We start from the raw sequence: 13,573 nt of genomic DNA on the forward strand, positions 1-13,573 counted from the left end.
GTACATGATCTAAAAGATGTTTCATTGATTTGTGGCCATTTTGCACAACTAGCACCAGATCTAGGGAACAAAGCAGAATCGCCTCGTATGTGTGATTTATTTAAGTTAGATTTTCCATGGGTACAATTTTGAGGGTTTGATTGGGCACATAAATCAAGGTGTGTTTTATATTCAAGGTTATGGTTTCTGTTACGGTGTCCGGATATGTCACATTGTGTTCCCTTGATTTACAACTCCTGACCTTTTAGTTCTGTTTGCTGTGTCCCACTTTGTTGACCTTGCTCATAACAAGTACAAATAATGACTGTTCAGTTTGCTACAGAGCATAACCAGTTGAAGCCAAGTCTTCTAAAAATTCTGTTTTGTCTGTAATTATTTCTTTTTGCACTCTGTCACAGATTCTTGAAGGTGAAACAAGATAAACTCACATGACTTAGGAATGGAATGTATCTGTTTCGCAGGACAGATGGTGATTGGCATGGCGCAGCAGTGTAGTAATTCCTGCATGGATAGCAGGATATGTGACTGCCTTTTCAGTGCCACCAGTAGCATTTTGTGCACTATTAACTGTACAAATTCGTTTTAAAACTTTCTATACCATGGGGTATGCATGAAGATTGTAACACTCAAATCTAAAGTACTTACAAGTTAATGATATTTGAATTTGTATTTTCAAGTGGGAGCCCACTTGTGAACTGGTAATGGTGGTCATATGGTAGTATAGTGATTAAAATTTTTCCCTTACTGCTTTTAGTAATTCTAATGGTACAGGTAATTCTGTTTGGATTTTCCATAATCCTTCCAGGAATTGATCTGGTGGTAGCAGTATTGGTGTTAAATGCCCGTTAGCAGTGTGTAACAAGGCGTACTGTAGTTCTGTGGTCTTTATGCGTGCATCAGTAATACTACTGGCAAGACTGTGGAGTAATTTTGCAATCATTAATTGAATGTCAGTGTTATCCAGATCATCCCTAAGTATGCCCAATTTGTGATTAGTTGTATCTGCTGCTGCCTGAATGTGGAACATTAGCATTGCAGCAAAGGCATGCAGCTGTCGTTTTCCAGGCGGGTGAGCTGGGTAGTGTGCAAATCCACTGTTTTCCGGTTGCCATTTACATCTGCCTATACTTGTAGTAATGTTACAGTGTTAAACATGGCTGTTACTCAGCAACTGTATAGTAGTTTCAGCATAGGATTGTACAGCGAACTGGTTGCACATAACTAGGTACAGTGACATAGGTTTCGACATCTACTACGGGTGTCTTCATCAAAATGAAATTTTGATAAATCCTATAAAATAATACATCAAAAATTAAGTATGACAAAAAACACATTAACCAAGATGACAATTTTCATGATGTACAAAGGTTACTTACACAAAATTATATTCCTAAAAAGCAATGTTCAGAAATTAGAGCAGCTATGCTCAAGTTGGAAGTGAAATAAAATGTTCTAACCTTTGCCACATGTGCCAAGCTGGGAACAATATCGGACTGATCGGCCCAGTGGCTTACATTGGTGCTCTGAAAACAACCTATCAGGCGCAGACAGTGACTTGTGCTCATTTGAAACATTGTAAAAGAAATAACTGAAAAAAATGACTGTTAATTTTGAAAACAAAATATAAAATATATTGTAATATTATTGTAATACTTCATTAATCCAGAATGAAATTTTTCACTCTGCAGCGGAGTGTACACTGATATGAAACTTATTTGCCTTTTGGGAGCAATTGCCCTACCATCTGAGCTACCCAAGCACGACTCACGATCTGTCCTCATAGCATTAATTTCGCCAGTAGGGTAGGAGACGAGGTATTGGCAGAATTAACGCTGTGAGAATGGGTCATGAGTCGTGCTTGGGTAGCTCAGATGGTAGAACACTTGCCCGCGAAAGGCAAATGTCCCGAGTTCGAGTCTTGGTCCGGAACACAGTTTTAATCTGCCAGGAAGTTAATTATCAGCACACACTCTGCTGCAGAGTGAAAAATTTTGTTCTGGAACATCCCCCAGGCTGTCCAAAGCCATGTCTGCGCAATATCCTTTCTTCCAGGTGTGCTAGTTCTGCAAGGTTCGCAGGAGGGCTTCTGTGAAATTTGGAAGGTAGAAGACAAGGCACTGGCAGAATTATCGCTGTGAGGACGGGTCGTAAGTCATGCTTGGGTAGCTCAGATGGTAGAGCACTTGCCCGCGAAAGGCAAATGTCCCGAGTTCGAGTCTCGGTCTGGCACACAGCTTTAATCTGCCAGGAAGTTTCATACTTTATTAATATTTTATGTTTCTGTATCAACTGTATCAGCTCTTTTCATAATTCGAGTGTGTGAATGTTGCCAGCCTCTTTTTCATCACACTTGCTGAACTAGCTCCATAGTGTTGTCATAGCTGTGCTAGTGGTTGTACAAAAGCTGACCGCAGGAGCTGATACTCTTCCTGTGTGTCATTGAACCTTGCCTGGTTATTTATCATGAGTTGTAATTTGCCAAATGTCTTCTAACATTCGAATTTCACTCTCTAGTGCCCAAATATTGCAATCTAATCTTATGGTCCCTTGGTGATTTGACATTATCACGTCCAGTTGTCTTGTGAACAATGCACCACCTTTTAGAGAACATACCCTGCATGAGCATAGTACAGGGTTATTACAAATGATTGAAGCGATTTCACAGTGCTACAATAACTTTATTATTTGAGATATTTTCACAATGCTTTGCACACACATACAAAAACTCAAAAAGTTTTTTTAGGCATTCACAAATGTTCGATATGTGCCCCTTTAGTGATTCGGCAGACATCAAGCCGATAGTCAAGTTCCTCCCACACTCGGCGCAGCATGTCCCCATCAATGAGTTCGAAAGCATCGTTGATGCGAGCTCGCAGTTCTGGCACGTTTCTTGGTAGAGGAGGTTTAAACACTGAATCTTTCACATAACCCCACAGAAAGAAATCGCATGGGGTTAAGTCGGGAGAGCGTGGAAGCCATGACATGAATTGCTGATCATGATCTCCACCACGACCGATCCATCGGTTTTCCAATCTCCTGTTCAAGAAATGCCAAACATCATGATGGAAGTGCGGTGGAGCACCATCCTGTTGAAAGATGAAGTCGGCGCTGTCGGTCTCCAGTTGTGGCATGAGCCAATTTTCCAGCATGTCCAGATGCACATGTCCTGTAACGTTTTTTTCGCAGAAGAAAAAGTGGCTGTAAACTTTAAACTGTGAGATTGCACAAAACACGTTAACTTTTGGTGAATTGCGAATTTGCTGCACGAATGCGTGAGGATTCTCTACCGCCCAGATTCGCACATTGTGTCTGTTCACTTCACCATTAAGAAAAAATGTTGCTTCATCACTGAAAACAAGTTTCGCACTGAACGCATCCTCTTCCATGAGCTGTTGACCGTGCCGAAAATTCAAAGCGTTTGACTTTGTCATCAGGTGTCTGGGCTTGTAGCAATTGTAAACGGTATGGCTTCTGCTTTAGCCTTTTCCGTAAGATTTTCCAAACCGTCGGCTGTGGTACGTTTATCTCCCTGCTTGCTTTATTCGTCAACTTCCGCGGGCTACGCATGAAACTTGCCCGCACGCGTTCAACCGTTTCTTCGCTCACTGCAGGCCGACCCGTTGATTTCCTCTTACAGAGGCATCCAGAAGCTTTAAACTGCGCATACCATTGCCAAATGGAGTTAGCAGTTGGTGGATCTTTGTTGAACTTCGTCCTTAAGTGTCGTTGCACTGTTATGACTGACTGATGTGAGTGCATTTCATGCACGACATACGCTTTCTCGGCTCCTGTCGCCATTTTGTCTCACTGCGCTCTCGAGCGCTCTGGCGGCAGAAACCTGAAGTGCGGCTTCAGCCAAACAAAACTTTGAGTTTTTCTACGTATCTGTAGTGTGTCGTGACCATATGTCAATGAATGGAGCTACAGTGAATTTATGAAATCGCTTCAATCATTTGTAATAGCCCTGTAGACTTGGTATGATGAAGCTTCTCGTGTTCCTTTTCCCTTTGATCCAGAGCCCTATGCTTGGTGCTGGAACTGATTCTTTTTGTCCTGTGTAGAACCATGTGCCCTAAAGGAAGTGGAAATCCTGTTGTTATTTTATTCTTGCTTGTGGCTTAAGTGCCTGTTGGGATAACTGTAGAATTGTTTTGTTCCTCTTGCCTAAGTTCTCCCTGCCTTACCTTTTCCTTGATTCTCCCCTCCCCACTTCTGAAGACACTGCTGACAATGGAAACTTCACCTCTTAAATTCCATTAAAAGGATGAATATTACTTATAGGAACAGTCATGTGGCAAGTTGAAAGTTGCAGTTTGATGTTAACAGATGACATCATTTCTGTGCACATGAAAGGGCTGCTGATAACATATCACATACTGTCTTGTCTTTCCTTTTGGTACATATGAATTGGTGATTGTAACCCATTGGCTTACATGATACTGCTTTCTTATTATGGATTCTGTCGTGTTGTTCCAGAACTTTGGTGTTCATCTTTTTCACCTGTCACTAAACAGTTTTGAACTTTTTAGAGAAATTTTATCACTGACAAAATATTACTTCCTGGGGGAGGCTTACATAACTGAAAAGAGGAGGCATCTTGTGGCCGAAAACTACCTCGTAAGGGGATAGCCCTGTGCTTTTGTGGATATTCAAATTATATGCTCCTGTGACATATGCAAGTAGAGTGTCCCAGTTATTGTGCTGTGATTTAACATTTTTCCAATCATATGATGAATCCTCTCTTTTCAACTGTTTGCCAGTGGATATAAAGAACGGTCTGAGCTTTTGTAATGTGTGGTAACCAACATAAGTGCTTCATTAAATTAGACATAAAATTTGTGCCTTGGTCAGTTATTATTGTTTCAGGTGTTTTGAATTTTAGTATCCAATGGTTCACCATTGCATGTGCTACTGTTTCTGCCTGCTACTTGGGTAGGGCTCTCACAGAAGCAAAACATGAAAAATGATTGATTGTTGTTAATACATAATGGGTACCTTCTGGTGTTTGCACAGGTGGCCTGAGAACATCCATCCCAATAATTTGGAATAGTTTATCTTTCTACTGGTAAACATTGTGACATAATCCTTTGGTGAATAAGCTTTGCCCATTGTACTCATTTTTGACGTAATGATAGACGTCTTGTCTGTGTGTTACCCACCAGTAATTTTGTGCTACTCTGTGTTCTGGTGCATGTTGACCAGTGTGTCCTGCTAGAATCGAATCGTGGGCCTGCATTGGTGCCTATGTCCTGACTCAAAATGCAACCTAAGGCAAAATTGCAGAAGTCATACAACAGTATAGACTGTTTCTGGTAATCTGGATAGGCAAGAACTGACTATACATTAGTAAATCTTTTAGTTTTAGGAATGCTGCTTCATTATCTGGTGAGCAATGAAACTTTATACCTTCCCTTAACAATTGTGTGAATGGTCTCACAATTTCAGTGCATTTTGGAATGAATTTTTGGTGAAATTGGCAAGGCCTGGATATGATTGCAGACCCCGTATTGTAGTGGGTGTCAGAAATTTTTTTATGACATCAGTAAGCCAACGATCAGTGTGGACCCCATTTGAGCCTAAAATGTGGGCCAAGTAACGGACTTCTTGTAAAACAAAATGGCACTTTTCCAGGCTGAGGGTGAACCACACTGCATGTAGAAGATGAAAAACTTTGGATATCTTTGTAGAAGACAGGTATATCGTCTAAATAGATAATGCATTGCTTCAGTTTTAATTCTCACAAGACATTGTCTAATAGTCGCTGGAAAGTAGCTGGAGTGTTTTTCAGCAAAAAGGCATGTGATGATATTGATAATGACTAGATGGAGTTGAGAATGCTGTCTTTGAATGATCTTCAGGCACTATATGTAATTGGTGATACCCACTTCACAGGTCGGTATGAAATACTGACACTGGCTCCGATTACCTAAGGTTTGTGTTATATTTGGCATTGGGTAGGTATTTGATACTGTTATCTGGTTTAAGTAACAGTATTTGCAACAGAATTGATAAGCTTTCCTGCTATCTAATGATTTTTTGGGCACAGTGACAATGGATACTGACCATGGGCTACTGTGATCCTGTATTGAAGTTGTTGACTTATGGGGTCTGCAGGCTGTTCGTGTTGAGGAACTAGGTGCTTCATATCCAGTGAGAATGTGATACTGAGTTAGTGGTGTGGCAAGTGGTGGTTCAGGAGGATTAAACTACCCTGTGTATTCTTCTCAAAACCTTTTCTTACATCAGCCCAGAAGTTACCTTCCCCCACTTCAAAACTTATATCATTGGACTGAGTCTATGCATCCCCCACCTACACTGTTTAATGCCCAGTGTGGCAGATTAATTCTACTTTACTAAGTATACCATTACTTGCCACAACTGCCAGGATAGGACGTCCACCGTCTGACCACCTTCCGTGTCTCTGGAAATTTATGTTCTTACAACTTCGCTCAGAATGCTCGAAATATTTACATATCTGACACTACTGTTCTCTGCAGTTACGCTACATATGCCCTGCACAAGCTTATTACTCCAATTTACCAACCTGACAGCTGTTTCCATATTTTCAAAGAATACAAAAGACATCCTCCACTGATTTTTCTGATAATGGGGTTACCATTGCAGTGCTTTTGGTGTCCCGAATAGGTGTACTTGGAAGTGAACATTCCGTTCTTTCGTCCCTTAGTTACCCCAGTTGTGCGTATAAGTGAAATACTTGATTTATCAGATGCTGAAAAGCTTCCTGAGCCAAAGCTTTCTTCTCCATATTGCCTACTTACTACAAGTACCAATACAGTATACATAAAATGAAATAAAAAGAAAGGATAGGGTAATAAATCATACAGGCCCAAAAAAACTTTAATCTCGGCTTGTATGGTCTTGTAGGATGTCTCTGCTGCAGAAGATCTGTGGTTCTGGCTGCTGTATCCTGGTTGTCCATCTTCATCTTTAAGTACAGCAATCCTTCTGACATGAGATATAAACAGGGTGACTAGGATTCTTTGTAAATGAGGGTAGGGTGTTCAGTTGAAGAAGGCTTGGTCATGTGTATAACAACTTGTGTATTGCAGCTTGTTTTTACAGTCATTGGCTTAGGGCTGCAAGTAATGATGGGGGCAAGGTGAATATCGTGACATTTCCCAGTGTGACAGCTCCCGACTGCTGACCGTACGCCCCTTTATTCTCAGATTCCCGAGTCAGAGGCGGGGTAGCCGGCAACAGTTGCTGTGAGGACATCAAGCTGCATCATGCTCCAGTGTCTAGAATATAGGGTTGCTCTGTTGGTACCCTGGTGAGGATGGCTGGACTCTCATGTTATACTCCCGGGACAGTGGCAAAGTGTGGGGCTGCCCAGCACCCACATCCTTAGGTGGCAGCCAGTAGTTTGTGTCCTGGCGATGATAGAAGCATCTGTGTCATCACCACAGTGCTGACCAGCACAAGCTCAATGTTGCACAACTGCACAGGTGGTGAAGCGCTGATGGGCCGGTTTGGACGAGCTTAAATGCTGATGCTGATTGCTGATTTATTGGGAATCATGGTGTTCGTGTGCATGCCGAATTATCTGAAATAAAAGCAGTGACCAGTTGTCATAACCAGTAATGGGTTAGGTGGTAGTTCTTCCTGATGCCTGGCTCAGTTTTGCCACATGGAAGATTGTGACATGGAAGAGGTTTTGCTCCACTCAGCATGAGGATTGCACCCTGACACCTGGCTGACTCCAGTATGGCCTGATTACCATCATGGCACTCCATTGCTGTTTCCAAGACCCAGTATAACTTTTCCCTTTACAGCTCTTATGAAAGAGGGAGGGAATTCCTGTCTGTAAAGCCTTTAATTTGTAAGGTCTTCAGCTTACGGGTGCAAAGCATTGCTTGTCACCGCAGAAGTGATGTCCATGAGCGGCCAGTCTATTTAGGAGATACTTCTTAACATGGAAGGGATGGCAGCTATCAGAGTGCAGGCACCGTTGATGGTTAGTGGGCTTGATATGGGGAGAAGTTTGTATGGGGTCATTGGAAAGATGGAAATCAATGTCCAGGAAGGTGGCACATAGGGCTGAGAAGGACCAAGTGAATCACATTGGAGGGAAGGTGTTAATTCTGTGGAGGAATGATGATAAGATGTCCCAGCTTGGGTACAGATAATGATCCAGAGAAGAGGTTTGGGATTTTGGGTGACAGTGTAGATCTCCTGTAGATGGCCCGTAAACAGGTTGGCATTACAGGATGTCATGTAGGTGCCATGGATTTGTTTGTATATCTTCTCATGAAAGGAGCACCAGCTGTGTTTAAAGATATGGTTTTTGTAAGGAATGAGGTGGTGGTTGTGAAATTGATAGGATATTGAAAGAGGAAGTGTTTGATTGTGACAAGGCCAGAGACAAGGAGGATGTTGGTGTAGAGAGAGGTGCTTTCAACAGTGAGGAGCAGGGTTCCAGGTGGTAATGAGTTATGGATTGTTGAGAGTTGGTGAAGGAAGTGGTTTGTGTCTAATATGGGAAGCTTGGCTGTGGGCAGTAGGTCAGAAGTATTTGTCAACAAGAGCCAAGATTCTTTTGGTGGGAGCACAGTAACTAGCTGCAGTGAGAGCAATCAAAGATTGCTAGGTCGATGGATTGTGATAAGCATATAGAAAGTGGCTGTGGAGAGGGTAACTGGGTAGACTTAGGGAGATGGTTTTGGTGAAGCCACTCTGGGGTGGACCTTGACGTAGCTATGACAGGGCTTGTAGGTTGAGTAGTCGGACAGTTGGCTGATGTCTTCTGTCAGGGGAGCCCTATAATTTGTTGCAGCAATGGTGAAGCCTCGGTCTGTAGGGAAGATGATTAAATTGGTGTGTGTTTCGCATTGCCTTGCTTTGTAAATATCATGATTGGAGCAATGTGTGGAAGAAAAATTTGGAGATAAAATGAGATAATTTGCCACTAAAGTAATGTCAAACTGTGATCTGGCAATTAGGTAGGTAATTGGATAGCATGCACTGCAGTCAAAGTGGTCTTGAATGGTGCTACAGGATGCTGCAAAAGTTCAGTGTGACCATACTGATTGGGGCTGGTAATATGTGTGCACAAGAAAGTTGAGAATAAAAATGTAGAGGAGGATATGGATGGACAATAAGAGAGAGATAAAAGAGATGTAAAATATGAGACAGTAACAAAGAATGGACAGCACAAAGTAAAGGAGAGAGAGGAGCCAAGTAGTGATACAAATATGGCAATGGAAATTCCTTGGTGGGATATAAATGGTTTAAGGAGTAAAAGTAACAACTTTTCGAATAACTGGGGTGCTGATTCATTGATGGGGATACAAACAAGACTGATGAAGTTTGTAGTATTTGGGTGAACCCTACTCCTTTTTGTTCAGATATTTTTGCACAAGAAATCACAGATATTGTAAAATTGTATTCAGTACAGAAAAAAATTAAAACTAGATATTGTAAACTGGTGTTCAGTATGCAAAAATTGACAGCAATGGATTTCTTTTGTTGACTATAACATGACAAATCTTGATTTTTACAGGTTACAAGCCAGATTCTTGTGCTGGTGATCCTTGCAGGATGCGGGGTGAATGCATACCACTGGATGATAGTTACGAATGTCGCTGTAATGCCCGATATTCAGGAAACAACTGTGAACTGGACCTTGGTGAGCCACTATAAGGCGCTAATGGATTTGTTAAATGCGTTAGTTCAAATAGTCTATGTCCCTGTGATAATTTTAACCATTTATCCTGCATTTGTGAGGTTTTGTGATAGTTTTAAGACATAATTTGATAGACACTTTCAGCTGAAAATGTGTAGTTCCAAGTAATTTAAAAATTATCGGTGTAACAGTATGTGTAAGCTTTCATTTACCATTTCCTTGATGAAACTGTACTGCATTGTGGTACTGTTTGTGTGTAGAGGCACACATTTTTGTCAGGTGTAACAAGGTATGTGTAGAAGCAATTTCCAGTTGAACGATAACATATTTACCTCTGTTGGGGATCATCTGATCCATGTAACATATCATCTCCTTGACAACATTCTGTTTGATACGATAAACAAATGAGCAGGAGTGGGAGGAACATTCTTTTTACCTTCAGTGACAATGGTTTCAGCCTTGACCAATTGTGGAGTCCAACTCTTGCAGTGACATACAAGTATGGAGCAGCACGTGTACGTGACGTAGAAGCCGCTACATGTTTCATGTTCATCGTCTGATTCGGATGATGATTCGCTTTCATGTTCATGGTCTGATTCAGATGATGATTCGCTTTCATCTTCAAAGTCACTACCCAGTATGCGAGAGAGAGAGAGATTCCTCCACAGTATATAGCTTATCTGCCGTATCACTTCTACTAGAAACCAAATGAAGTTAACAACACATCACTTTAGATTAGAAACAAGGCGGCAAATGAGCAGAGCAACTCAAGCAAAACCAAAGCTTTGAAACTGAATGCAACTGTCATATAGTGACTCTGTTGTTAACTACAGACGTTGAACAAAGCCACTGGATGATTCATAGGACAAACTTCCACACAAGTCGCGTGTAGTGAAGCGGAGAAGTATGTTACGAGGTGGAACTGCTACAGCAGTTCACCAGCTTGGCGGCGCAGGCTGCACTCGAGTGCAGCAGCATTCCACCAGCTGAGCAGCACATTCGCTCCCGACTTCTACAGAATTTGACAGTAGTGAAGGGGTTAATGTGCTAGAAGCATGAAAATGCACATCTGTGCCACCTTCAATTACTTCCACGCAACGAAATCCCTATTTCAAGTTAAATTTGTTGAGATTACTATTCAAACTTTCTGTGCTGTTAGAACTGTGTGACTTTTTTTATTTGATTTAGTTGTTTCATTTTATTTATATAGTCAGCAAACAAAATTTTAAATACACTGATGGAAAAAAAATTGCAATACCAAAAAATTATTAATGTAGAGTAATGAAATTTTGGGAATACATTCATCTAGGAAACATTTAACTGATTAATGTTGCAAGATCACAAGTTAATGTACAAGCAAGATAAGCCATTGCAAATGTGAAATGCTGGTACATTAATAACCAGTGAAATTGCCTGAATGTTGAACGCTAACATACAAACATGCAAGCATTGTGTTTTACAGGTGCTGAATGTCAGTTTGTTGGATGGGGTTCCATGCCTGTTTACTTGATCGCTCAGTACTGGGACTGGTAATAGCTGGTTGTGATGATGCTGGAGTTCTTGACCGATGATCTTCCATATGTGCTTGACTAGAGAGAGATCTGGTGATCGAGCAGGCAAAGGCAACATGTCGACACTCTTTAGAGCTTGTTGGGTTAAAATAGCAGGAAGTGGGAAGGCATTATCGTGTGGGAAAACAGCTTCTGGATTACTGCTCATGAATGGCAGCGCAGCAGGTCGAATCACCAGATTGACATATAAATTTGCAGCCAGGGTGTGCAGGGTAACCACGAGAGTACTCCTGCTGTCATATGAAACCACATCCCAGACCATAACTCCAGGTGTAGGTCCAGTGTGTGTAACACAGAGACAGGTTGGTTGTGGGTTCTCAACTGGCTTCCTCCTAACCAACACGTGGCCATCAATGTCACAGAGACAGAACTGGCTTTTGTCAGAAAACACAACAGACCTCCACCCTGCCCTCTTGCTTGACACCACTGGAGTTGTAGATGGCGATGGTTTGGGGTCAGTGGAATGCACGCTTGTCTGGCTCAGAAATGATTTGTAACAGTTCATTGCATCACTGTATTGCCAACTGCTGCTGAAATTGCTCCTGCTGATGCAGTACGATGTGCCAGAGTCATAAGCTGAACACGATGGTCTTCCCTCTTGGTAGTCCCATGTGTTAATCTGGAGCCTGGTCTTTTTGCGACCATACATTCTTGTCACCATCGCTGCCAGCAATCATGTACAGCGGCTACATTTCTCTGAAGTCTTTACACAATATCTCAGAAGGAACATCCAGCCTCTCATAGCCCTATTACACAACCTTGCTGAAATTCAGTGAGCTGTTTATAATGGCATCTTTGTCGCCTTGAAGGTATTGTTAACTAACATCAACTCACAATGTCCAGTCTCAAAGGTAACTAACACTCACAACCATTACAGCATGTATTTAAACCAAAATTGAATTGCATCCTCATAGTGGTGCTACTAACACCTCTCTCAGGTGACTGGCATGAAATTCATCTTTCATATGTAGAAACATGCCTACCAACTTCCATTTATGTCAAACAACTCCTTCTTGTTGTTGCAATTTTTTTGCCATCAATGTATGAAATATTTGCAGTTTTTCCCCACTTTATCACAATATTTAACAAGTTACCCAATGAAACAGTTACAGTATGCGTAAGCTGTGATGTATTCACCACTTGTAAATCTGTAGCAAGACAATCAATATTTGCAGACATAATGGCACACTCAAAAATGACCATTACATTTTTATATATCTGTGAAGCATTCTTTAACATCATCACAGTATTGTGGCAGTACAGTACACACATGCTATGACAGAAGCTAGTACTTACCATTAGACAATCCACCTGAAAGTCCTATGTTTTACAAAATGCTATGGAAACTCTGAATTGAAAAGTTAAAGCTGTTTCAATCTGAATGAATTTTAAGTGAAATTTCAGAAAGCAGAAACTGTCCATTTGCTACCATCATACAGGGTATAAGCTATGATTGTTTACAACGTACCACAGTGCTGTAGGTGAAGTCAAGAGGAACAAGTTGATATAGTACACTTGCATTCTATCAAGCAGGGGAACAGCCTCAAATTAGCCAACAAAAGCTATCTAAGGTACAGCGCATGTGTGCTGTGTGAGATTTTGGCTATAATTGTCCTTGAATATTAAAACCACCTTGTTCTTGCTCTTACATAATGTAAAACTGACATTTGTGTAAATTTTACCTGAAAATAATCTGAATTATAAAAGCATAAAAATTAACAGTTCAGTTGTTTTGTCATCTTGGTCATCTTATTGTGAAAGTATTGTGCTTGTAAAGGTTATATCTAGATCAAATTGCAAATGTAATTAAGTTTCTGCATAACATTTACAAAAGTCTTTTTTTTTTTTCTTTCACTACCCTTAAGGGAAATTTAAAACTAATCAGTCCAAACAGTTCAATGAAAGTTGGAAACTTTTGCAGTGCTCACTAAATTTAACAGCTGTGAAGCAGCGCTGGTAATTTCTCTGCATCGTTAACAAACAAATTTTCAGTGGAATATGTTTACACACAAAAAGATACCCACTAGAACTTGGATAACAGAGTTGTTCAGACACACATTGAACTTGTTACAGTATAAATTGTTCAGTTTTAGAAAAAAACACGATCTTCATCCTATTACAAAAATAAATTTAAACAAATATCAGTGCTTGCTTGTTGTGATAGATAATATGAGATTCATGCCCAATTAGTAGGTGCATTTTCCACAGCTCATGAACCATTTGCACAGTGCTCTTTCTTCCACACCTTTTTACGTGTAATTATTATTCCAACAGCTCTACTTATTACAGAACATCCATCTGAGAATAATAATCATAGTCTTGAGCAGAAAGCAGCCAAATTTTGTCCGCTTTAACATTT

General features: G+C 40.9%; 1 protein-coding gene across 1 annotated transcript in view; it reads left to right on the top strand.

The window, feature by feature from the left end:
* Nucleotides 1-13,573, top strand: part of LOC126469832 (protein crumbs) — a 346,090-nt gene that overhangs the window by 108,670 nt on the left and 223,847 nt on the right. The window contains exon 4 of the mRNA XM_050097122.1: nucleotides 9,521-9,646. Coding sequence (XP_049953079.1) covers nucleotides 9,521-9,646 — 126 coding nt within the window. The remainder of the gene's footprint in view (nucleotides 1-9,520; nucleotides 9,647-13,573) is intronic.

The sequence above is a fragment of the Schistocerca serialis genome, chromosome 3, assembly GCF_023864345.2.
Source record: "Schistocerca serialis cubense isolate TAMUIC-IGC-003099 chromosome 3, iqSchSeri2.2, whole genome shotgun sequence".
Classification (NCBI taxonomy): domain Eukaryota; kingdom Metazoa; phylum Arthropoda; class Insecta; order Orthoptera; family Acrididae; genus Schistocerca; species Schistocerca serialis.